The 26,987-nt window shown below is 44.7% G+C and overlaps 2 protein-coding genes across 2 annotated transcripts; both read left to right on the top strand.

Moving 5' to 3' along the window:
• Positions 1-3,881: 3,881 nt before the first annotated feature.
• Positions 3,882-8,487, top strand: LOC130132970 (uncharacterized). Its single transcript, XM_056301895.1, has 3 exons — positions 3,882-3,914; positions 7,426-7,636; positions 7,803-8,487. Exons 1-3 carry the CDS (start codon positions 3,882-3,884, stop codon positions 8,231-8,233), a joined length of 675 nt encoding a protein of 224 aa, XP_056157870.1. The 3' UTR covers positions 8,234-8,487.
• Positions 8,488-11,934: 3,447 nt separating this feature from the next.
• LOC130106862 (E3 ubiquitin-protein ligase TRIM35-like) lies at positions 11,935-18,113 on the top strand. Its single transcript, XM_056273146.1, has 3 exons — positions 11,935-13,032; positions 13,876-13,900; positions 17,836-18,113. Exons 1-3 carry the CDS (start codon positions 11,935-11,937, stop codon positions 18,111-18,113), a joined length of 1,401 nt encoding a protein of 466 aa, XP_056129121.1.
• Positions 18,114-26,987: the final 8,874 nt, after the last annotated feature.

Here is a 26,987-nt window from a genome sequence, read left to right as displayed (position 1 = left end):
GGATGGAAAATCCGCATCAAATCACAAGTCCTCCAACCCACACGACCACATGGGTCGTTTGTCCTCTAATACGACCCACAGGGGCGTTTCCTAAATTAGCGCCCCCTACCGGCGGCAGGAGATATGGCTCCCAATGTGATTTGATGTTTTACACACGTGACACAAACGTTTGAAAGTTCATTTTTTTCGCATTATTTGTGATGGATTGGTGCAAATATGAGCTCGTGTCAGTAGTCTGCAGTATCGGGAAACTGGCAGACCTTTAAACTGACATAAATCCCCAAACGGGACCTGCTCAGACCGGGACCGTCTGGGTCCGGAAAACACACATCTGCAGAAATACCTCTGCCGTTTTGTAACGCTCCCCCACGACACACACACACACACACACACACACACACACACGCACACAGGTTCAACCTCACATTTCTGCACATGCGCACAAACCCAAAAAACATACACGTGACGTGGCTAACCGACAAAATGCATCAACTGACATTTATCACAAACAAACACATGTTCACTATGCGCACACACACACACACACACACACACACACACACACACCACGCGTGTGTTGCGAGAGATAAAAAGCGGGAGGGGAGTGTGAGCTGTATTTCTGCATTTTTTGTGATCCCCATAGGATCACAAAAAACGTGTGTGTGTGTGTGTGTGTGTGTGTGTGTGTAATGGGGTAATGGGATAAGCTTGTGTTATGGTGTGTATCTTGCTCGTGTACCTGTGTGTATAGTGAGAAATGCGTGTGCGTGCGTGTGTGTACTCACGGCATGTTTGCCCTGGGATGAGGGGGATACGTTGTGTGCGTGTGCGCCTCGGTGTGTTCCTAAGCACGTGTTTTCCATTGTGTGTACTTGCATATACGGTGCGTGTGGAGCGTAGCGTGAGCTCAGTATCATTCAGCACGCAACACACCCCACTGGTGTGTTTCTTTGTGCGTGCGGTCTTGTGTGTCTGCGTGTGTGAGTGAAGACAGAGTGCGTCATCCCTCTCATATGGTCTCCATGGTCAGTGGAGACTGGGATGTGACGTCCTTCACCTGCTGCTGTTTCACGCCGGCTCGCGACTCAACACCGTCCCACTTCACTCATTTTCTACATCCGTTTAACCCGAGTCTGGATCAGCCCGGACTGCGGTCTGCCCCAACACACCACAACCACTCGTTTCCACAGGCTAACGCACACCTCCATTTCACCCAACGCGTATGTATGTATGGATGGATGCATGCATGTATGTATGGATGTATGGATGTAGCGTCTGTGTGTGTGTGTGTGTGTATGTATGTATGTATGTATGTAGTGTGTATGTATGGATGTATGGATGGATGGATGGATGGATGGATACATGTATGAATGAATGTATGAATATGTATGTATGGATGGATGGATGGATAGATGGATGCATGTCTGTATGCATGTATGCATGTATGTAGTGTGTATGTATGGATGTGTGTATGTATGTTGTGTGTATGTATGTATGTATGTATGTATGTATGCATATGTATGTATGGATGTATATGATGGATGGATGGATGTATGTCTGAATGTATATGATGGATGGATGGATGGATGGATGTATGCATATGTATGTATGGATGAATGGATGTATATGGATGGATGGAGTGATGCATGCATGTCTGTATGTGAACACGGGGAGAACATGTAAACTCTATGTGGACTGTCATGCTGCGAGACCACAGGGCTGAGCACTAAGCCGCCTGCTCCATATGCATCAAACCATATCTATAGTGGATATCTGGTTTCCAAACACATATCAAAGCTCTCTCTCAGAGGAAATCCACCTTAAAGGGGTCTCACAGTTCATCAATATTTGGCCATTGTATATCATTCACCAGTGTCAGAGAAGTATGTTAATACTTTTGTTTAAAGAAGAAAATTGTACTGCTGACTTTTGAATCCCCCCCCCTCTCTCTCTCTCTCATGTCCCGCTCTTTGTAATGGGGAGAGAGAGAGAGGCTGTGAAAGACAGAAAAGGGGACTGAGGAATGGGAAGGAGAGTTTGCTTCTTTACTAACATGTGGTCGGCTATCCTTTTATGTTTGGTCTTTTGGATGAATACCGCATATTCAGACTATTCGTGTTACTTTGACTTCAGCAAGCAAGACTGAACTGCCCTTAATTTAAATCAACTGAGGAACAAAGACAAAGAATCACAATCGCAGAGGAAGAGCGAGGGAACATGATATTTAGCAGAATGGCGCCCTCTGCTGTTGGATTGGCGCTACTAGCAGACCAGGTCCACTGACAGGCTTTTTAACGGCTATGCTGGCAGTGACAGCAGCATAGGTAGTTGGATTGACGATATTAGGCGGTGGCCCCCAGTTACTGATGAAGTTACCTTATATGGATGGCGAGCTTAACATTATCTAAAATGTACACTTGACCATCTGCCACATTTCAAGTGATGAAGTGCTGTGTAATATACTACTGTACTAGCTAGCTGGCATAATCAATCAAGACTTCTATTTAATCAGTGCAGGCCAGTTACAGCAGTAAAATTTTAAAAATACGAATTCGTGTTGTTTTATAGCTAGTCAGGATTATTTCATTAATAGTCTGGCATTTGATGAGCAACAAAATGCCAAGTACAGGTCCCTCATTGAAAGAGGCTTACAGCTCTTCTCCCCTCCTTCCCCTGGGCAGGCCAGATCACAACCTGGTTTACCTGAACCCCCGCTATGTGCCTCTTGTGAAACGGCAGCCTGTGACCACAAAAACTGTGAGGTGGAGGTCGGAGGAGGTCTACGTGAAACTCCAGGGCTGTTTTGAGGTAACAGACTGGCAGGCTCTCTGTGAGCCACACAGGGATGACCTGGATGGGGTCACAGGGTGCGTCACAGACTATATAAACTACTGTGGGTACTGCATTGTCCCTGAACAGACTATCCATTGTTATTCAAATAACAAGCCATGGGTAACGAAGGACATCAAAGCCATCCTGAATGAAAAGAACAGGGCCTTTTTAGAGCCGGCAGTAAAGAGTTGGGAAAAATCCAGCGGGACCTTAAAGTGAGAATCAGGGAGGCTAAAGATAATTACAGGAGGAAGTTGGAGCAGAAACACCAACAGAACAACATGAGAGAGGCCTGGAGTGGTAGGAAGACCATCACTGGTTTCAAGCCGACTGGCAGCAGAGCAGCGGAGGGCCGCTTGGACAGGGCCAATGAACTTAATGTGTTTTTAAACAGATTTGAAACAATGACCCCTCCCCGCCCCCCCCGGTCTCATCTGTTGCCTGCCTTCATCAATCGTCAACTTCACTGCCCCCCTCCCTCCTCCTCCTTACATCCCCCCCAGCCTCCAGTGGGGGCCCTACTTCCCCCCCCTTGCTGGGTTCCCGGACTTATGGCCTTCTCCAACCTGGCGACCTCCCCTCCCCCCCCTAGCTGTAACACCTACAGCGTGCTTCACGGTTGACCATGTCAGAAGAAAGTTGTTGAGACTTCATACAAACAAGGTGGCAGGCCCGGATGGTGTTAGCCCCAGGGTGCTCAAAGCCTGTGCCCTCAGTTACGTGGAGTGCTTCACCATGTCTTCAACATGAGCCTTAGACTTCAAAGGGTCCCCGTGCTGTGGAACACGTCCTGCCTCGTTCCTGTGTCTAAAACACAATGTCTCAGGGACTCCAAGGACTCCAGGGACTACAGACAGGTAGCATTGACTTCACACATTATGAAGACCATGGAAAGACTCATCCTGGAGCAGCTTCGGCCCACAGTCAAGCCACACTTAGACCCCTCCAGTTCTCCCACCAGCCCCAACTGAGAGTTGAGGATGCCATCATTTTCCTCCTTAACCGTGCCTACGCCCGCCTGGATAAGGCAGCGAGCACTGTTGAGAGTCATGCCTTCAATGCCATCTGGCCAGCTCTACTGGGTGAGAAGCTGACATCAACGCAGGTAGAGGCCCCCCTTGTGTCCTAGATCGTTGACTACCTTACCGGTAGACCACAGTATGTGCGCTTGCAACACTGTGGGTCAGACAGAGTGGTCAGCAACACTGGGGCTCCGCAGGGGACAGTCATGTCTCCCTTCCTTTTCACCCTCTACACCACGGACTTCAACTACCACACAGAGTCCTGCCATCTTCAGAAGTTCTCTGATGACTCTGCTGTAGTTGGATGCATCAGTAAGGGTGAGGAGGCTGAGTACAGGGCTGTGGTGGGAAACTTTGTCACATGGTGTGAGCAGAACCATCTGCAGCTCAGTGTGACTAAGACAAAGGAGCTGGTTGTTGATCTGAGGAGGGACATGACACCAATGACCCGTTTCCATCCAGGGGGTCAGTGTGGACCAGTGTTGTAGTACTCGAGTCCAGGACTCGGACTCGAGTCCGACTCGAGTCCTGATTGTCATGACTCGTGACTCGACTTGGACTTGAGCACTGATGACTCGGACTTGGACTCGGACTCGCGAATTTACTGCATTCGGACTCGGAAGTTGGAGACCCGGACTCTGACTTTTTAATTGATAAAGACTGTTTTTGTTAGATTTTTTTTAAATAATAGGCTCTGTTAAAATATATTGATAGCTATATTAATACTGTAACATTATTCAATTTCGTGTAAGGGCAGGCACGTGTGTTCCACCTACATGCGGATTCACGTGGCGTGCATACCGTCATGTTCAGTAGCGCGAAGATGCCTAAAGAGACGCCCCGAATTGTGCGCTTTGCTTACACAGATTTTACAACAAATTCCAGCAAGATCACTGCTAGATGTTCGATATGTTAACGAACTATTGAGGAGAAGACCGGGACAACCTCAAACTTCAACAGACATCTGTCAAGGATGCACCCAGAAAAGTAAGTGATATGCAGTCAGTTGATGATATGGTTGGTGATCAGTTACCGTTAGCTAGCTAGCTATCTAGCTACGGTAACAATAGCCTCTGAAGTAACTCAACCACTGGTCCAAGATGTTGGGTTGGGTGGTGTGGCGGGTATATCATATCACTAGAACCGTTGGGTTGGGTGGTGTGGCGGGTATACCATGTCACTAGAACCGTTGGGTTGGGTGGTGTGGCGGGTATATCACGTCACTAGAACCAAGTGAGATTGTATAGGTAAGTTAAGTAACGTTACTGTTAGCATGCTAATGCAGCATTGCACAGAAAAGTCACAGTACGGTTCGCTTTCGGTACGAGTGTGCCATCGATCTCACTAATGATGAGTTGGTAAGTAACACGCAGCATCTTCGTGTTATAGGGAGATTAAAACTGATTTTTCTTATTTATCATTTAGCTAATTACCAAGTAGCATACACTTAACGGAAAAAACACACCACTCTGAACTACCGTGTTAGCATTAATCTTAACTAGCAATAACAAATCCGCACATTGCAGATCTCCGCCATGAATATTCTCCAAGTGCGGAGAAGGAAGAAGTCTAGCCTATATGCATCCACAAATAATGTTGATAAAATGTGCACAACTTTACAATACAAATAAAAATAATTGTAGGCTATTACTCGCTAAATGGACTAATTGAAGAAAGCTAATGTGGATGCCGCCACTGGTTTTCTTGAGAGCTGGAGACGGTACAAGATTTGACGGATGTGGCATTCCCCCCCCGCCCCCCCGATGTACCGAAAACTACCGAACCGTATCGTGATTGGTGACACCGCATAGGCTACTGTAAATATGGGGATATTTTTCTTTGCATATATGCAGCATTGGGTGTGCCAAATTCTAAAAATAGACACGCGCGACGTAGCTTTTGAACAGTACTATGAACTGGCTCTGTCTTCTAACAAAATCACACCCTCCCTGACCCATACAGAATAAACGTACAGACTCACGGAGGATAGAGAGTTAAAGCTCAGCTAGGTAGCATGTAACATACTTAAATCAATAATTAAATGACAGGGTTTTGCTAATTAATCCCTGTCCTGTTAGTCTCATAAATTATGTATCTTTTCTCATACTTTTCATTTATCCAGCTAGTTTACATTAGTTAATCTACTAATATGGTAATGTTAGTTATATAGATAACTAAATATGTAACTTAACTGGTTATGGTTCAAACCACTATGTGTATAATGTGTAACATTTGTATTTTTATTGCATATTGTTATAGCTATAACGTTACACATTTTTTGCTGTGAGAAAGATTACTTGAAACAGTTTGGCATCAGCAAGCTAAAGTGTGTATCCTATCTTCCCCTAGGTTCCAAGAATACCGTGCCTCCACTGCTTCAGATGTGATGCCAGCTGCTCCAGGTCAGAAGACTATCACATCATTTTTAAATGATGGACAGCAAAGGATGTACGACCTCAAACATCCACGTCAGAAGGCAATAAGTGATGCCCTTGTAAAAGATCTAATCATTAAGTGCTGCTTGCCACTCTCCATCGTTGACAACGAGGACTTCAAGCACTTCCTGCATGTCCTGGACCCTCAGTACCGGCCCATAGCAAGATCCACAATTTCCTCTGTGACCATTCCAGGAATGGTGGAAGTCAAGAAAGAACAGATAAAGAACCAGCTGGCAGAAGCATCGAGTGTTGCTGTTACCACAGACATTTGGAGTGATCGAAAGATGCAGTCATTCCTTGGAGTGACAGCACACACAGTGGCAATGGATAAAAAAAACAGGAACTCAGCCTTCAGTCATATCTTCTTTCCTGCAAAAGAGTGCATGGGAAACACTCAGGAGAGAAGATTGCAATGATGTTTGAATGCTGTGCTGAAGAATACCTGATTAAGGAATAGATCAACTTTGTCATAACTGACAATGCATCCAACATGAGAAAAGCTTTCCAGGCCAGCTTTCCCCTAGAGGATCCTTGTAATGCTGAAGCTCATGATCCCAGCACATTTGAGGAGGATGATGAAATATGGCAAGACCTGATGCCAGAAGATCAACAGACAGTCAATGACACTTTGGCTGAGAACTGTAAGATGCAGAGACTATCATGCTTCACACATTCACTGCAGTTGGTCATAAAAGATGGTCTGAAAGACACCAGTGGGCTGTCAAGCACCCTAGCAAAGCTATCCCGTGCAGCCAACCTCCTCCACAGTGGCACCTCGTTTAAAGACTGCTTTGAAGCATGTTCTGGTGATGCAACAATTCCAACAGCAAATGCCACACGATGGAATTCCACTCTGAAGCAGGTGAAGGCTTATGTGCATTTAGACATGCAAAAGCTGTCCAGTGTGTTGGAATCAGTGGGGCACAAAAGCCTTATCTTATCCCCGCGAGAGTATGCTCAGCTTAAAGAACTGATCGAAGTTCTTGATCCGTTCTTAGAGGCAACCAACCTAACTCAGGGTGAGACTACTGTCACCGTCAGTGTGATTGTGCCCTGTGTCCTCACTCTGCGCTGTTACCTGCAGGAAATAAGAGGAAAAGCCAGATACTGTGGGCCTCTGGTGAGATCTGGAGAGCTCCTTGAAAACAAGGTTTGCAGAGGTTTTCAGTGCAGTCAAGATACCAGGATGTGAGCCGGCTGAAGGAAGAGGCCCCACCAAATTTCCTTTCACCAATGCCTACTTCATAGCATCTGTGTTGGACCCAGCATTTGGCTTCCAGCGGCTAGAACATGATGTGCAGCTGGACAGTGACGTCAAAGATGTGCTGAAGACTGAGATCAAAGGTGAGAAATGTTTTGATTAACGTTAGTTAAGTGATTAACTATTTGATTGTTGTGATGTTTATATCATTGAAGGTGTTACAATAAAGCACATAGGCGTGTCATTTGTCATGTAGGCCTAGTCAATAACATATTTGTAATGAGTCCCCCATGCCCCCTCTCATTTCAGAGTATATAAAGGCAGAGGGTGACAAGCAAGCGGTATCAACAGCAGATGCAGCGGAAGCAACAGGACCAGGGGAAGGTGAACTTTCAGAGTCTCCTCCTGAGAAGCAGTTGAGAATGTTCTCCCACTATAGGAGGACTCCCTCCTCCACCGAGAAGAAGCCGTCTGGCCAGGCTCAGTTGACTGCATACCTCAACTTGATCGCTGAGCAGGACTCTGACTCAGTCCCGTGCCTCAGGTTTTGGCAGCAAAACAAATCCAAATTCCCTACCCTCTATCAGATTGCCACACAGGTATTCTCTATCCCTACCTCCAGTGCGCCCATTGAAAGGGTATTTAGTCATGGAGGCATTTTGATGAGGCCTCACCGTGCAAGGTTGAGTAGTTCCATGCTGTCAGATCTTATGTTTTTGAAATGCAACGTGTATGCTTAAAACTAGTGCCACCAGCCTTTTGTTCCTAACTATTCCTGAGAGACAATGTCTTTTGACTAGTTTTTATGAATGTATTGTATGCTGTGGAACTTACTTCTGTATACTGTTTCCACCATTTGCTAATAGCATGCTATTCACAGCTATCAAATGTGTTTTGAAGCACATCCAGTGTTCAGAATGTCAAAGAAATTCAGACTGTTCTAAAAATGTGTGTGTGCGCGCATGCTTGCGCGTGCATGTGTGCGAGTGTGTGGGTGTGCATTTGTTTGGCTATCGTGTCACAAAGTAATTAAACTCCCTTTGAAATGGTGACAGCTGTGTCATTTTTGTTTAATGTAGACCTTTTTTATTTGTATGTCAGATCTTTGACTGTGCCCGAGTGGATCACTGGAGCCATCTTGGAACTCGACTCAGACTCAACCTTGATGACTCGGACTCGGACTAGGGTAATAGGGACTTGACTCGGACTCAGGTAATGGGGACTCGACTCGGACTCGACTCGACTTTTCTTTGGTGACTCGGACTTGGACTTGGACTCGAACACTGGGGACTCGAGACTCGACTCGGACTCGAGGTTTAGTGACTCGACTACAACACTGGTGTGGACACTGTGAAATACTACGAGTACCTGGGGGTGTATAAAGACAATAAACTGGACTGGGCTAAGAACACTGATGCCCTCTACAAGAAGTGACAGAGCCGTCTCTACTTTTTAAGGAGGCTGAGGTCCTTCAAAATCTGCCAGACAATGCTAAGGATGTAGTATGAGTCTGTGGTGGCCAGTGCTCTCCTGTTTGCTGTTGTGTGTTGGGGCAGCAAATTGAAGGCAGCAGATGCAAACAGGCTCAATAAACTTATCTGCAAGGCCGGTGATGCTGGGGTGGGGGGTGGGGGTGGAACTGGATTCTCTGGCTGCGGTTTCTGAGAGGACGACGCTGCTGAAGTTATGTACCATCATGGACAATGTCTCCCACCCACTCCATGACATGCTGGTCAGGCACAGGAGTACTTTTAGTAATAGACTCATTCTGCCAAAATGCACTACAGAGCGCCACAGGAGGTCATTCCTGCCTGTGGCCATCAAACTTTACAACTCCTCCCTCAGAGTGTCACACACTCAGAGTTAACAAACTGCCCTTCCACTTGTGTTACCCTGTCGGGTTTTGTTTGTGCTGTTTGTTTTGTGCTGTGGTAGTGCAGTACAGATAGGGTGTTATGTGCACCATGCTTGTTGATATATTTTGTTTTTATTTCTATTTCTTATTTTGTCTTTTATTTCTATTTGTTTCTGGCTTTCTTGTTTCTATTTTTTTCTATTTTCTTGTTACCTTGTATCTTGTTAGTTTTTAGTTTATTTCTTACTAGAGCGCGAGTGTCTGTAATAGAACCCAATTTCCCCTCGGGGATGGATAAAGTATTCTGATTCTGATTCATAGGGCGTCAAAATTACCTGAGCCGCGGATGGGTTGGCCAAATATTGCACACACTACCAGATGATGAACACATCATTCTAAAAGGACCAATACTCACAGTCTATTAACAACTCTCATAATGTTGAATTAACTGCAGAGGAAGGACGACAGAGTTGTAGGTGTTAACTGTGACTGTATGGCCGACAGGGTGCTGCAGTCATGCAGCAGCACTACTTCACAAGGTGAAAGATGCCATGACCCAAGGCTTTCCAGGCATGGCCTGCACTGACAAAGTGTTTGCCTGGAAAAAATCTACCCGAAAAAATGTGTGCCAGACACAGTTAAACATTCAAAGGCTGGACCATGGACTTAGGAAAAGTATGTAAGTTACCACTACAGTATTTGAGACAGATGCAGATGTCATTCAGTACTTTTCATCCCCTGAGAAGGCTGGCTTAGCCATGATTTAATATATTTTTACTTCTAACATTAAAAAAAAAGATTAAAAACAAAGCAATAATAATATTAAATTGAAATGAACAATACCTGGAACCATTTTACATCATGTGTTTATCATCATGTTTCATCGCTGCACAGCCACAGAAGAATGCAAATATTAATGAACTTCCCAAAGATCATGCACAATGTGCAGAGCACAAATTGAAACTCTACAATGTAGTTTTTGAAAGATATGTCAAATTTGGGAAAGATGAGAGAGAGAAAATAGAAACAATCACAAAGGGCCAGAATTGTCAATTTTGGCTGTACCAGAGAACTATTAGAATAACCAGCAGCGAGGCATCTGATGTGCCAAGAAAAAAAAACTGCATGGAAAGAAAACTGAACTGCAAATACAGGCACTAGGTATGGTCAAACATCTGAGCCTTTGGCTAGAAAATGTTTTGAGGAGGCCACAGTGCAAACAATGGCGACTTCAGGTTCAGCACATGATATGCTGACTACTAAAGGCTCAGGACATCTTTTTTTGGGGGGGGGCTCACCCACATGATATTATCCCATGAGGAAAGACAGGAAAACAGAGTGAGAAAAAAATGCACTTATATTTTTCAAACAAGATAATAGTTCTTTGATACACCATGTGGTGCAAGTCAGTAATGAACCCGGGGTCATCAGGCGTTTCGGGTCTTAACATCAGACACCCTTGCCCGAGTGACCCAACCAGGGGGGGATCAAGCTCCGATTTGTGTCCAGGTAGCGCATTACGCCATGTCACCCCTCATCACCCATTCGAACCGGCGATTCACGTGTTGGTAGGTAACGGAATAGACTGCCACGCCAAGTAGCGACCGGGACGGCTGTGAAGAGTGGGGTAATTGGCCACACACAATTAGGGAGAAAAAGGGGGAAGGGAACCGGAAGGGAACCCCCCCCCCAAAAAGAAAGTAGTTCATCATGGCAGGATTCTTGCCCAGTATGATTACACTGAAGGCTGTTATTTTGTTGTTAATACACTATTTTGTTTTTCTCATTCAACGTATTGAGTTATTTTTTTTATTTTATGTTTGTGAACGGAACACAAACTGTCTTGAATATGTTCCTGTCAGTAAACTCAGACAACAAGAGTTAGGAATGGTACTCAGCCCTGGTCTGACAACATCCACTGACTAAAAGCAGAACGGGACCGTTGGTCAAAAGACAAATGAATAAAACATCTCGTGTGATTTCATTTAACAGTGTTTTCATTTGTTTGTTTATCTAAGTGACATCATCACTCCAGTGTGAGAGAACAAAGCTCCGCCCCTCTCAAATCACCAAAAAGTTAAACCAGGAAACAGATGTCGTCATTCTTCCTCTCCTCACTGGTGAAGCACACACACACTGAGAGACGGACGACAAGATTCACCTACAGACCAAACCCCCCACTTCCACTGAGGGAGACAGCCTGTCTGTCCACAGCTACAGGAGGGAATACTGGACCAGGCTGGGACTGACACATGCTGCTGACTGGACTCACTGGACGGGAATGAACCAAGGAGTGAGGTCTGTACACTGGAATGTTCGAAACTTTGCCGAATAAAACAAGTATTAGGAGCATTTCGGGGTGCAGACCTCACTGCTTTGTTCCAAATTTTGCGATTTTTGTGTTGCACCCTGATATTTTTCTCTGGATATGAGCACAGCTGGTCCTCTTCTGAAGCTTTACAATAACCACCACTCAGAGTGAAACTAACCTTCAGATCGTTGTAGAGGAGGGAGGGGTACTACAGCTGGCTGGGTTCGTGTTTGACCGGTCTAACAAGATTAACTTCAGATTCACTCTGAGAGAAAATGGCTTCCCGCCCATCACTTCCAGAAGAGGATCTCTCCTGTCCTGTGTGTCATGACATCTTTAAAGATCCTGTCGTGCTGTCATGTAGCCACAGCTTCTGTAAAGACTGTCTACAGAAATGGTGGCGAGAGAAACTAATACAGGAGTGTCCACTTTGTAAGAGAAGATCTTCGAAGAGTGAACCACCTTGTAGTTTGGCGTTAAAGAACCTGTGTGAGGCCTTCATAAAGGACAGCAGTCACAGAGCTGCAGCAGAGTCTGAGACTCTCTGCAGTCTGCATGCTGAGAAACTCAAACTCTTCTGTGTGGACGATCAGCAGCCAATGTGTGTTGTCTGTCTACACTCAAAAATACACACCAGCCACACAACCAGACCCATCGGTGAAGCTGCAGTGGATCACAGGGAGCAACTCCAGACATCACTGAAGCCCTTACAGGGGAAATTAAAGGATTTAGACGAAGCTAAAAGAAACTTTGACCAAACAACAAAACACATTAAGGTCCAGGCCCAGAACACAGAAAGGCAGATTAAAGAGGAGTTTAAGAAACTTCACCAGTTTCTACAAGATGAAGAGGAAGCAAGGATTACTGCAGTGAGGGAGGAAGAGGAGCAGAAGTGTCAGATGATGAAGGAGAAGATTGAGGGGCTGAACAGAGAGATAGCAGGCCTCTCAGACACAGTTGAAGCCATAGAGAAGGAACTGGGATCTGAAGACATCTCATTCCTGCAGAACTACAAGGCTACAGTGAAAAGAGTACAGAGCACACTGCCAGATGTTCCACAGCTGGTCTCAGGAGCACTGATAGACGTGGCCAAACACCTGGGCAACCTGAGCTTCACAGTCTGGAGCAAGATGAAGGAGATGGTCTCGTACACTCCTGTGATTCTGGACCCAAACAGTGCTGATCCACTTCTAATCCTGTCTGAGGATCTGACCAGTGTGAGACGTGGAGAGAGACAGCAGCTTCCAGAAAACCCAGAGAGGTTTACCTGGAACTGTGTCCTGGGCTCTGAGGGTTTTAATTCAGGAACTCACAGCTGGGATGTTGAGGTTGGAGAAAGTTCAAGCTGGGCTCTGGGTGTGAAGGAAGAGTATGTCCAGAGGAAGACAGACAAAAGAGGTAGAGCATGGAGAATATTGTTCTTTTTAGGTGAATACTCAGCATTACTTCCATCAGAATCAGCCACTATTCTCTCAGTGACAGTGAAGCCTCAGAGGATCAGAGTGGAGCTGGACTGGAACAGAGGAACTCTGTCATTCTCTGATCCTGATACCAACACACGCATACACACCTTCACACACACTTTTACTGAAAGGCTGTTTCCAGTTATAGATCCTTGGGATACAGACTGTATGAAGGTGTTACCAGTGAAGGTCTTCATAAAACTGGATCAATAGAAATAGAGATAATGATGGTGAAAACGGACTTGAAGTGATGTAACAATTTGTGTGTGAATATATATATATATATATATATATATATATATATATATATATATACTATATATGTGTGTGTGTGTGTTAAGTATATAAGTATACACTCACTGGCCACTTTATTAGGTACACCTTGCTAGTACCGGGTTGGACCCCCTTTTGCCTTCAGAACTGCCTTAATCCTTCGTGGCATAGATTCAACAAGGTACTGGAAACATTCCTCAGAGAGTTTGGTCCATATTGACATGATAGCATCACGCAGTTGCTGCAGATTTGTCGGCTGCACATCCATGATGCGAATCTCCCGGTCCACCACATCCCAAAGGTGCTCTATTGGATTGAGATCTGGTGACTGTGGAGGCCATTTGAGTACAGTGAACTCATTGTCATGTTCAAGAAACCAGTCTGAGATGATTCGAGCTTTATGACATGGCGCGTTATCCTGCTGGAAGTAGCCATCAGAAGATGGGAACGCTGTGGTCATAAAGGGATGGACATGGTCAGCAACAATACTCAGGTAGGCTGTGGCGTTGACACGAATCTCAGTTGGTACTAAGGGGCCCAAAGTGTGCCAAGAAAATATCCCCCACACCATTACACCACACCCACCAGCCTGAACCGTTGATACAAGTCAGGATGGATCCATGCTTTCATGTTGTTGACGCCAAATTCTGACCCTACCATCCGAATGTCGCAGCAGAAATCGAGACTCATCAGACCAAGCAACGTTTTTCCAATCTTCTATTGTCCAATTTTGGTGAGCCTGTGCGAATTGTAGCCTCAGTTTCCTGTTCTTAGCTGACAGGAGTGGCACCCGGTGTGGTCTTCTGCTGCTGTAGCCCATCTGCCTCAAGGTTCGACGTGTTGTGCGTTCAGAGAGGCTCTTCTGCATACCTCGGTTGTAATGAGTGGTTACTTGAGTTACTGTTGCCTTTCTATCAGCTCGAACCAGTCTGGCCATTCTCCTCTGACCTCTGGCATCAACAAGGCATTTTCGCCCACAGAACTGCCGCTCACTGGATACGTTCTCTTTTTCGGACCATTCTCTGTAAACCCTAGAGATGGTTGTGCGTGAAAATCCCAGCAGATCAGCAGTTTCTGAAATACTCAGACCAGCCCGTCTGGAACCAACAACCATGCCACGTTCAAAGTCACTTAAATGACCTTTCTTCCCCATTCTGATGCTCGGTTTGAACTGCAGCAGATCGTCTTGACCATGTCTACATGCCTAAATGCATTGAGTTGCTGCCATGTGATTGGCTGATTAGAAATTTGCGTTAACGAGCAGTTGCACAGGTGTGCCTAATAAAGTGGCCGGTGAGTGTATATTTATAGTATATAAGTATACATTATTATTACTGTATAGAGGAAAATAATCACATGCATACTGCTGTTATTATATCAGTGTATATTGATCCATGTTTCTACAAAATGTTAGTAATTCCTAAAACAATGACCTCGTGTGTTTCCAACCAGTCATTTGGCTGAACTGTGTGTACATGTAGTGTCTTTACACCTCCAACACCAGTCTTCCTCTCTAAATTGATCCGGATCCCAGACTAGTATTCTGACTCAGTCACAGACTAACACCAACATAACTCACCCCGTCCTGTTCACAGATGTGAGGTAGGACTCACCTCCTGCTGCAGGATTTTACTGTAGTCACTCTTGTGGTGGATGTACACACCATTGAAATCCAGTTTCAGACTTTTGTGGTTCACGTCTTTACCTCTCATCGTCTCCAATTTAACTCATAACTTCGGTAATAGTATTGTTTGCTTGGTGATTTTCAACAGTTGTTATAATAAAACAAGATGAAAAAAGAAGATGGTGTTATAATTTGGAGGTTTTTTTTGATCATTTCTAAAAAAAAAAAAAAAGTACTTAATTAGTCTTGATAATTATCTTGATGGTTTGTTGCCATCACTGTCCACTAGATTAGAGCCTATGCAAGCTATGTGATCTGGAAATCTTCAGCTTGGACTGACAGGACAGGTACACTTCATAGTAAGATTTCAGTAACACTGCACACTATAAATACATACTGTGGAGTAGGGTCCGGGGAGCGAGACTAGACAGAAGAGAAACCACAGTACTGGGTTCTGTTAGGACCAGAGAGGGGAGCCACTGTTCTGGACTACCAATTTACAATTTCATTTAGCAGACGCTTTTATCCAAAGCCCCGTACATCCAACAGTAATACAACACAAGCAAGGACCTAGTCAGGAGGCGGCAAGGTAACTAAGTGCCACAAAACTAGGTTCAAGTCCGATAGGACAGAGGTGTCAACAGGCAGTGCACAAAGACAATGCAAAGGGTGCAGATGTAACGACCCTCACTTGTGCAGGTGTTCGTGATAGAGATTCAGACCAGGGGTTCCTAACAGTGGCTTTTATTGCCTGCATTCACAAATAAAACAACAATCCATGAGATTTCTGCTGCAACGCGACTGCATACAAGTCTCCAGCGGAGATGGTCTAGCTCTCTCGTGCATGAGCTAGCAAACAATGTTTCTCCTGGCTAACCTCATGCGTTGCATAGCATACTAACCTTACATGGAAATCAAAATGCACAACTCATTAATCTTCGTGTAAACAAAAGTACAAAACAAACCAAACAAAAGGACAGACAGCACTGGCATAGCGCACTGAGTGATCGTATAGTTTTAACATAGAAATTCTTGACTCTTGCAATATTCATAACCAAGTTCTTGCACATTTACATTATACATAAACCACGTACCTGCATTCACAAATGAAACAACAATCCATGAGATTTCTGCTGCAAGGCGACTGCATACAAGTCTAAAATAGCATAAAACCACAATAAGAACAATGCTCTCCATGACGCACAGCGCAGCGGGGTTGCCGCCAAAATTATACTTTAACTCGGTTAAAACACTTACAAATCACTTTCTATCGTTACTTTTCGAGAGCATCAGTTAGTACAACTTATATTCATTTATATCCAACCCATAGTTTGCAAAGAAAACATGTTCATTTATTAAAATATCAAATTATGCACGGAGTGCTCCCAAAGCCTGCTTACCTCCAGCGGAGATGGTCTAGCTCTAAGGTACGGGTAGCGCAAATGCCCAAAATGTGTCAAAGCGAGAGTAAATAGACCAACAGTCGCGCAGCCTCATATTTAACCTTAGTGAATGTGGTACAACATCTGGGGTTTACACAAACCATCAAAAAGCGTTGGATTACAATAACATGTTAAAATACACATTTTGGGAGAATTCACTTTATCTGAGTGAGGTCATTTTCAACTCTGTTACACCAGACACTGAGGCGTTTCACCAGGGGGACGTAGGGGGACCACCAGGGGGACGTGGGAGGACCACGCTATTCCCTCCAGGTTCCCTCTCCCCGCCAACAGGCGCCCCGACCGACCAGAGGAGGCGTTAGTGCAGCGACCAGGACACATACCCACATTCGGCTTTCCACCCGCAGACACGGCCAATTGTGTCTGGAGGGACGCCCGACCAAGCCGGAGGTAACGGAATAGACCACCACGCCACCCGGGAGCACCCGGGCGGTGGAGCAGCGACCGGGACGGCTCTGAAGAGTGGGGTAATTGGCCGGACACAATTGGGGAGAAAAAGGGGGAACCCCCCCCCAAAAAGAAAGTGGTTCATTGACAGCTGGTTTTTTTTACATATATATAAATTTATTTCTGATTTTTCTCCCAATTTAGTGGCCAATCGACCCCTATTTTAGTTCAAACACCCACCCTCGTACTGCATGCGTTCACCAACTGCATCTCTCCGGCCTGCAGTCTCGAAGGAGACGCCTCGCCACTTCTGTGACAAGGAGAATCCAGGCCGAACCACTGCTTTTTCCGACACACACAGAGACGCATTCATGTGACGAACACAAGCCGACTCTGCCCCCCTCCCGAAGACAGCGTTGCCAATGATTGCTGCTTCATCGAGTCCGGCCATAGTCGGATCTGACGAGACCGGGACGCGAACCCCCAGTCCCCAGTGGGCAACTGCATCAACACAAAGCCGATGCTTAGACCGCTACACCACCGCGGACCCGACGGCTGTTATTTTGCTGTTATGACACTTTTGTTTTTCTCATTCAACTTGTTATTTTTCATTTTATGTTTGGGACACAAACTGTCTTGAATTAGTGTTTGACAGTAAAAGGTTCCTGTCAGTAAACACTCAGACAGTCTGGAGCAAGATGAAGGAGATGGTCTCCTACACTCCTGTGATTCTGGACCCAAACACTGCTGCTCCACTTCTAATCCTGTCTGAGGATCTGACCAGTGTGAGACGTGGAAAGAGACAGCAGCTTCCAGAAAACCCAGAGAGGTTTACCTGGAACTGTGTCCTGGGCTCTGAGGGTTTTAATTCAGGAACTCACAGCTGGGATGTTGAGGTTGGAGAAAGTTCAGGCTGGACTCTGGGTGTGATGGAAGAGTATGTCCAGAGGAAGACAGACGAAAGAGGTGAATCATGGAGAATATTGTTCTATTTAGGTAAATACTCAGCAGCATCTCCATCAGGACCAGCCACTATTCTCTCAGTGAGAGTGAAGCCTCAGAGGATCAGAGTGGAGCTGGACTGGAACAGAGGAACTCTGTCATTCTCTGATCCAGATACCAACACAAACATACACACCTTCACACACACTTTTACTGAAAGGCTGTTTCCAGTTATAGATCCTTGGGATGCAGACTGTATGAAGGTGTTACCAGTGAAGGTCTTCGTAAAACTGGAACAATAGAAATAGAGATTATGATGGTGAAAACTGACTTGAAGGGATGTAACAATTTGTGTGTGAATATATATATATATATATATATATATATATATATGTGTGTGTGTGTGTGTTAAGTATATAAGTATATATTTATAGTATATAAGTATACATTATTATTACTGTATAGGGTAAAATAATCACATGTATACTGCTGTTATTATATCAGTGTATATTGATCCGTGTTTCTGCAAAATGTTAGTAATTCCTAAAACAAAGACCTCGTGTGTTTCCAACCAGTCATTTGGCTGAACTGTGTGTGCATGTAGTGTCTTTACACCTCACACACCAGTCTTCCCCTCTAAAATGATCCGGATCCCAGACTAGTATTCTGACTCAGTCACAGACTGACACCAACATAACTCACCCCGTCCTGTTCACAGATGTGAGGTAGGACTCACCTCCTGCTGCAGGATTTTACTGTAGTCACTCTTGTGGTGGATGTAAACACCATTGATTCAAACAAATCCGGTTTCAGACCGATGTGGTTCACGTCTTTACCTCTCCTCGTCTCCAATTTAACTCATAACTTCTGTAATAGTATTGTTTGCTTGGTGATTTTCAACAGTTGTTATAATAAAACAAGATGAAAAAAGAAGATGGTGTTATAATCTGGAGTTTTTTTTTATCATTTCTAAAAAAAATATGTACTTAATTAGTCTTGATAATTATCTTGATGGTTTGTTGCCATCACTGTCCACTAGATTAGAGCCTATGCAAGCTATATGATCTGGAAATCTTCAGCTTGGACTGACAGGACAGGTACACTTTATAGTAAGATTTCAGTAACACTGCACACTATGAATACATACTGTGGAGTAGGGTCCGGGGAGCAAGACTAGACAGAAGAGAAACCACAGTACTGGGTTCTGTTAGGACCAGAGAGGGGAGCCACTGTTCTGGACTACCAATTTACAATTTAATTTAGCAGACGCTTTTATCTAAAGCCCCGTACATCCAACAGTAATACAACACAAGCAAGGATCTAGTCAGGAGGCCGCAAGGCAACTAAGTGCCACAAAACTAGGTTCAATTCCGATAGGACAGAGGTGTCAACAGGCAGTGCACAAAGACAATGCAAAGGGTGCAGACACGCGATTATTTTTTTTTACATCGATACCATCAGTTGTGGAGGTGTTGGATAAAGAGCTGGGTCTTTAGCTTCTTCTTAAAGATAGACAGGGACTCAGCGGATTGAATGGAGTTTGGTTACTCATTCCACCACCAGGGAACGACAGAAGAGTCTGGCTAGTGGCTAGGCTCCGCTTCCTGTGTTGGAAATGGCAGCGTTAACTCATGTTGGCAGTGGCCTCACCCAGTACCGTCCATGCAGTGTCTTTGTCGACGTCTGCGTCTCATTTCGAGTCCTCGCTTGATGGCTGGAAGAACTTGCTCTGGTACATCCTGTGGGCCCAGGGACCACGGCCCTGCCTGGAGCTGACTGGTGTTCATTCTCGTTCGCTCTCTTGGGCAGTGATTTTTTTGGTGCTTAGTTTGGATATATGTGTTTAGTTTGGATATATGTGTTCTTAGTTTGGATATATGTGTTCTTAGTTTGGATATATATGTGTTTAGTTTGGATATATGTGTTTAGTTTGGATGTATGTGTTCTTAGTTTTGGATATATGTGTTTAGTTTGGATATATGTGTTCTTAGTTTGGATATATGTGTTCTTAGTTTGGATATATGTGTTTAGTTTGGATATATGTGTTCTTAGTTTGCATATATGTGTTTAGTTTGGATATATGTGTTCTTAAGTTTGGATATATGTGTTCTTAGTTTGCATATATGTGTTTAGTTTGGATATATGTGTTCTTAGTTTGCATATATGTGTTCTTAGTTTGGATATATGTGTTTAGTTTGGATATATGTGTGTTTAGTTTGGATATATGTGTTTAGTTTGGATATATGTGTTCTTAGTTTGCATATACTATGTGTTCTTAGTTTGGATATATGTGTTCTTAGTTTGCATATATGTGTTCTCAGTTTGGATATATGTGTTCTTAGTTTGGATATATGTGTTCTTAGTTTGGACATATGTGTTTAGTTTGGATATATGTGTTCTTAGTTTGGATATATGTGTTCTTAGTTTGGATATATGTGTTCTTAGTTTGGATATATGTGTTTAGTTTGTATATACACTCACCGGCCACTTTATTAGGCACACCTGTCCAACTGATCGTTAACGCAAATTTCTAATCAGCCAATCACATGGCAGCAACTCAATGCATTTAGGCATGTAGATATGGTCAAGACGATCTGCTGCAGTTCAAACCGAGCATCAGAATGGGGAAGAAAGGTGATTTAAGTGACTTTGAACGTGGCATGGTTGTTGGTGCCAGACGGGCTGGTCTGAGTATTTCGGAAACTGCTGATCTACTGGGATTTTCACGCACAACCATCTCTAGGGTTTACAGAGAATGGTCCGAAAAAGAGAAAATATCCAGTGAGCGGCAGTTCTGTGGGCGAAAATGCCTTGTTGATGCTAGAGGTCAGAGGAGAATGGCCAGACTGGTTCGAGCTGATAGAAAGGCAACAGTAACTCAAATAACCACTCACTACAACCGAGGTATGCAGAAGAGCATCTCTGAACGCACAACACTTTGAACCTTGAGGCAGATGGGCTACAGCAGCAGAAGACCACACCGGGTGCCACTCCTGTCAGCTAAGAACAGGAAACTGAGGCTACAATTCGCACAGGCTCACCAAAACTGGACAATAGAAGATTGGAAAAACGTTGCCTGGTCTGATGAGTCTCGATTTCTCCTGCGACATTCGGATGGTAGGGTCAGAATTTGGCGTCAACAACATGAAAGCAAAGCAATCCAATAGAGCACCTTTGGGATGTGGTGGACCGGGAGATTCGCATCATGGATGTGCAGCCGACAAATCTGCAGCAACTGCGTGATGCTATTATGTCAATATGGACCAAACTCTCTGAGGAATGTTTCCAGTACCTTGTTGAATCTATGCCACGAAGGATTAAGGCAGTTCTGAAGGCAAAAGGGGGTCCAACCCGGTACTAGCAAGGTGTACCTAATAAAGTGGCCAGTGAGTGTATGTGTTCTTAGTCTGGATATATGTGTTCTCAGTTTGGATATATGTTTTCTAGTTTGGATATATGTGTTTTTAGTTTGGATATATGTGTTCTTAGTTTGGATATATGTGTTTAGTTTGGATATATGTGTTCTTAGTTTGGATAAATGTGTTCTTGGTTTGGATATATGTGTTTAGTTTGGATATATGTGTTCTTAGTTTGGATATATGTGTTCTTGGTTTGGATATACACTACCGTTCAAAAGTTTGGGATCACATTGAAATGTCCATATTTTTGAAGGAAAAGCACTGTACTTTTCAATGAAGATAACTTTAAACTAGTCTTAACTTTAAAGAAATACACTCTATACATTGCTAATGTGGTAAATGACTATTCTAGCTGCAAATGTCTGGTTTTTGGTGCAATATCTACATAGGTGTATAGAGGCCCATTTCAAGCAACTATCACTCCAGTGTTCTAATGGTACAATGTGTTTGCTCATTGGCTCAGAAGGCTAATTGATGATTAGAAAACCCTTGTGCAATCATGTTCACACATCTGAAAACAGTTTAGCTCGTTACAGAAGCTACAAAACTTACCTTCCTTTGAGCAGATTGAGTTTCTGGAGCATCACATTTGTGGGGTCAATTAAACGCTCAAAATGGCCAGAAAAAGAGAACTTTCATCTGAAACTCGACAGTCTATTCTTGTTCTTAGAAATGAAGGCTATTCCATGCGAGAAATTGCTAAGAAATTGAAGATTTCCTACACCGGTGTGTACTACTCCCTTCAGAGGACAGCACAAACGGGCTCTAACCAGAGTAGAAAAAGAAGTGGGAGGCCGCGTTGCACAACTGAGCAAGAAGATAAGTACATTAGAGTCTCTAGTTTGAGAAACAGACGCCTCACAGGTCCCCAACTGGCATCTTCATTAAATAGTACCCGCAAAACACCAGTGTCAACATCTACAGTGAAGAGGCGGCTGCGGGATTCTGGGCTTCAGGGCAGAGTGGCAAAGAAAAAGCCATATCTGAGACTGACCAATAAAAGAAAAAGATTAAGATGGGCAAAGGAACACAGACATTGGACAGAGGAAGACTGGAAAAAGGTGTTGTGGACGGATGAATCCAAGTTTGAGGTGTTTGGATCACAAAGAAGAACGTTTGTGAGACGCAGAACAAATGAAAAGATGCTGGAAGAATGCCTGACGCCATCTGTTAAGCATGGTGGAGGTAATGTGATGGTCTGGGGTTGCTTTGGTGCTGGTAAGGTGGGAGATTTGTACAGGGTAAAAGGGATTCTGAATAAGGAAGGCTATCACTCCATTTTGCAACGCCATGCCATACCCAGTGGACAGCGCTTGATTGGAGCCAATTTCATCCTACAACAGGACAATGACCCTAAACACACCTCCAAATTGTGCAAGAACTATTTAGAGCAGAAGCAGGCAGCTGGTATTCTATCGGTAATGGAGTGGCCAGCGCAGTCACCAGATCTGAACCCCATTGAGCTGTTGTGGGAGCAGCTTGACCGTATGGTACGCAAGAAGTGCCCATCCAACCAATCCAACTTGTGGGAGCTGCTTCTGGAAGCGTGGGGTGCAATTTCTCCAGATTACCTCAACAAATTAACAGCTAGAATGCCAAAGGTCTGCAATGCTGTAATTGCTGCAAATGGAGGATTCTTTGACGAAAGCAAAGTTTGATGTAAAAAAAATCTTATTTCAAATACAAATCATTATTTCTAACCTTGTCAATGTCTTGACTCTATTTTCTATTCATTTCACAACATATGGTGGTGAATAAGTGTGACTTTTCATGGAAAACACAAAATTGTTTGGGTGATCCCAAACTTTTGAATGGTAGTGTACGTGTTCTCAGTTTGGATATATGTTTTCTAGTTTGGATATATGTGTTTTTAGTTTGGATATATGTGTTCTTAGTTTGGATATCGAACCCAGCCACTGAGGATGCACAAGCCAGTGCATCCTTAGTGCCGGTCCCAAGCCCGGACAAATGGGGAGGGTTGCGTCAGGAAGGGCATCCGGCGTAAAATCTTTGCCAAACCAAATATGCGGATCATAAATAAGACTTACATACCGGATTGGTCGAGGCCCGGGTTACCAACGACCGCCACCGGTACTGTTAACCAGCAGGGTGTTGGTGGAAACTATGCTACTGTTGGGCGAAGGAGAAGGAGAGGGGGAAAGCATGTCCAGAGGCGGCTAGAGAGGAGGAAGGGTAGGCATGTGGAGGTGAGAGTTGGAACTTTGAATGTTGGCACTATGACTGGTAAAGGGAAAGAGCTGGCTGACATGATGGAAAGAAGAAAGGTAGGCATACTGTGTGTGCAAGAGACCAGGTGGAAGGGGAGTAAGGCCAGGAGTATCGGAGTTGGGTTCAAACTCTGAAGGAAGAGTATGTCAAGAGCGTGCTGGAGGTGAAGAGAGTGTCAGACAGAGTGATGAGTATGAAGCTGGAAATTGAAGGTTTATTGCTGAACGTTATCAGCGCATATGCCCCGCAAGTTGGGTGTGAGATGGATGAAAAGGAAGAATTCTGGAGTGAGTTGGACGACATGGTGGAGAGGGTACACAAGGAGGAGAGAGTGGTGATTGGAGCGGACTTCAATGGACATGTTGGTGAAGGGAACAGAGGTGATGAGGAGGTGATGGGAAGGTATGGAGTCAAGAAGAGAAATGTGGAAGGACAGATGGTGGTCGATTTTGCGAAAAGGATGGAAATGGCTGTGGTGAATACATATTTCAAGAAGAGGGAGGAACACAGGGTGACGTACAAGAGTGGAGGAAAGTGCACACAGGTGGACTATATCTTATGTAGAAGGCGCCATCTAAAAGGGATTGGAGACTGCAAGGTGGTGACAGGGGAGAACGTAGCAAGGCAGCATCGGATGGTGGTCTGTAGGATGACTTTGGAGACCAAGAAGAGGAAGCGAGTGAAGACACAGCCGAAGATCAAATGGTGGAAGTTGAAGAAGGAAGACTGTTGTGTGGAGTTCAGGCAGGAGTTAAGACAGGCACTGGGTGGTAGTGAAGAGTTGCCAGATGGCTGGACAACCACTGCAGAAATAGTGAGGGAGACAGCTAGGAAGGTACTTGGTGTGTCATCAGGACAGAGGAAGGAAGACAAGGAGACTTGGTGGTGGAATGAGCAAGTACAGCAAATTATACAGAGGAAAAGGCTGGCAAAGAAGAAGTGGGATAGTAAGAGAGATGAAGAAAGTAGACAGGAGTACAAGGAGATGCAGCGTAAAGCAAAGAGAGAGGTGGCAAAGGCAAAGGAAAAGGCGTATGGTGAGTTGTATGACAGATTAGACACTAAGGAAGGAGAAAAGGACTTGTACCGATTGGCTAGACAGAGGGACCAAGCTGCAAAGGATGTGCAGCAAGTTAGGGCGATCAAGGATAGAGATGGAAATGTGCTGACAAGCGAGGAGAGTGTGCTAAGAAGGTGGAAGGAATACTTTGAGGGGCTGATGAATGAAGAAAATGAGAGAGAGAGAAGGTTGGATGATGTAGGGATAGTGAATCAGGAAGTTCAGCGGATTAGCAAGGAGGAAGTGAGGGCAGCTATGAAGAGGATGAAGAGTGGAAAGGCAGTTGGTCCTGATGACATACCTGTGGAGGCATGGAGATGTTTAGGAGAGATGGCAATGGAGTTTTTAACTAGATTGTTTAACACAATCCTGGAAAGTGAGAGGATGCCTGAGGAGTGGAGAAGAAGCATACTGGTACCGATTTTCAAGAACAAGGGCGATGTGCAGAACTGTAACAACTACATAAAGTTGATCAGCCACAGCATGAAGATTTGGGAAAGAGTAATAGAAGCTAGGTTAAGAGGAGAGGTGACGATCAGCGAGCAGCAGTATGGTTTCATGCCAGGAAAGAGCACCACAGATGCGATGTTTGCTTTGAGAATGTTGATTGAGAAGTATAGAGAAGGCCAGAAAGAGTTGCATTGTGTCTTTGTAGATTTAGAGAAAGCTTATGACAGAGTGCCGAGAGAGGAGGTGTGGTATTGTATGAGGAAGTCAGGAGTTGCAGAGAAGTATGTAGGAGTGGTGCAGGATACGTATGAGGGAAGTGTGACAATGGTGAGGTGTGCGGTTGGAATGACAGATGGGTTCAAGGTGGAGGTGGGATTACATCAAGGATCGGCTCTGAGCCCTTTCTTGTTTGCAATGGTGATGGACAGGTTGACGGACAAGTTCAGGCAGGAGTCTCCATGAACGATGATGTTCGCGGATGACATTGTGGTCTGTAGTGAGAGTAGGGTGCAGGTTGAGGAGAGCCTGGAGAGGTGGAGGTATGCACTGGAGAGAAGAGGAATGAAAGTCAGTAGGAGCAAGAAAGAATACCTATGCGTGAATGAGAGAGAGGACAGTGGAATGGTCAGGATGCAAGGAGTGGAGGTGACAAAGGCATTTGAGTTTAAATACTTGGGGTCAACTGTCCAAAGTAACGGGGAGTGCAGTAGAGAGGTGAAAAAGAGAGTGCAGGCAGGGTGGAGTGGGTGGAGAAGTGTGTCAGGAGTGATTTGCGACAGAAGGGTATCAGCAAGAGTTAAAGGGAAAGTTTACAAGATGGTTGTGAGACCAGCTATGTTATATGGTTTGGAGACAGTGGCACTGACGAAAAGACAGGAGGCGGAGCTGGAGGTGGCAGAGTTGAAGATGCTAAGATTTTCACTGGGAGTAACGAAGAAGGACAGGATTAGGAATGATTATATTAGAGGGACCGCTCATGTTGGACAGTTTGGAGACAAAGCAAGAGAGGCAAGATTGAGATGGCTTGGACATGTGTGGAGGAGAGATGCTGAGTATATTGGGAGAAGGATGCTGAATATGGAGCTGCCAGGGAAGAGGAGAAGAGGAAGGCCAAAGAGGAGGTTTATGGATGTGGTGAGGGAAGACAAGCAGGTGGCTGGTGTGACGGAGGAAGACGCAGAAGACAGGAAGAAATGGAAACGGATGATCCGCTGTGGCGACCCCTAACGGGAGCAGCCAAAAGTAGTAGTAGTAGTTTGGATATATGTGTTCTTAGTTTGGATATATGTGTTCTTAGTTTGGATATATGTGTTGTAGATTTATATGTGTTCTTGTAGTTCTTGTATAATTGTTTTTCTTTTTGTGTTGCACTGCTGTGGGATGGGGAAACAATATTTAGTTTTATTTCATGTAAAACTAAAGACTAAAATATACTCATAACCACCCTTGCTGTGGTTATGACTCGATTGACACGAGTTCAAGTGGTGCACTGCTCATGATACTTCCCATTGGCGCCCTGGCGTGGGTCACTGGCTTTTTCTGTTTAATGCAAGAGCACTTTCGAGTGACATAGATCTCAATGTGTCATTTCATGAAGGGCCAGTAGAAGCGATCGCGTGCCAGGTTGGTTACTCTCTCCATGCCCACATGACCCATGTCATCATGGAGGCACTTGAGCACAAGAGGCTGGTATTCCGCTGGCAGGACCAGTTGTCATCGCTGGCCAGATCTCCTGTACAGCAATCCATCCTCGACATACAATTTACCCCATTCATGCAGAAGTCTCTTCACAGCACCATTCGCTCCTCGCCTGCCCTCGTTCATCAACACAGGCTTTGACTCTTTCAGCTTGACCAACGCACTGATGGCATTGTCTTCCTTCTGAACTCTGACTAGTTCGTGGTGGTCAATGGTGGGTAGTAATATAGTTCCGGATGTTACGGCTCGCCCATCCCGCACCTGCAGCCAATCAGCTCGTCAGGGCTGGGCTTAAGTTTGCTGGTCTCCCAGAGGTCATT

The sequence above is a fragment of the Lampris incognitus genome, chromosome 2 (assembly GCF_029633865.1).
Source record: "Lampris incognitus isolate fLamInc1 chromosome 2, fLamInc1.hap2, whole genome shotgun sequence".
In the NCBI taxonomy this organism is placed as follows: Eukaryota; Metazoa; Chordata; class Actinopteri; order Lampriformes; family Lampridae; genus Lampris; species Lampris incognitus.
Note: the sequence above shows the minus strand (reverse complement) of the source record. Positions and strands in the feature narration are given on the sequence as shown.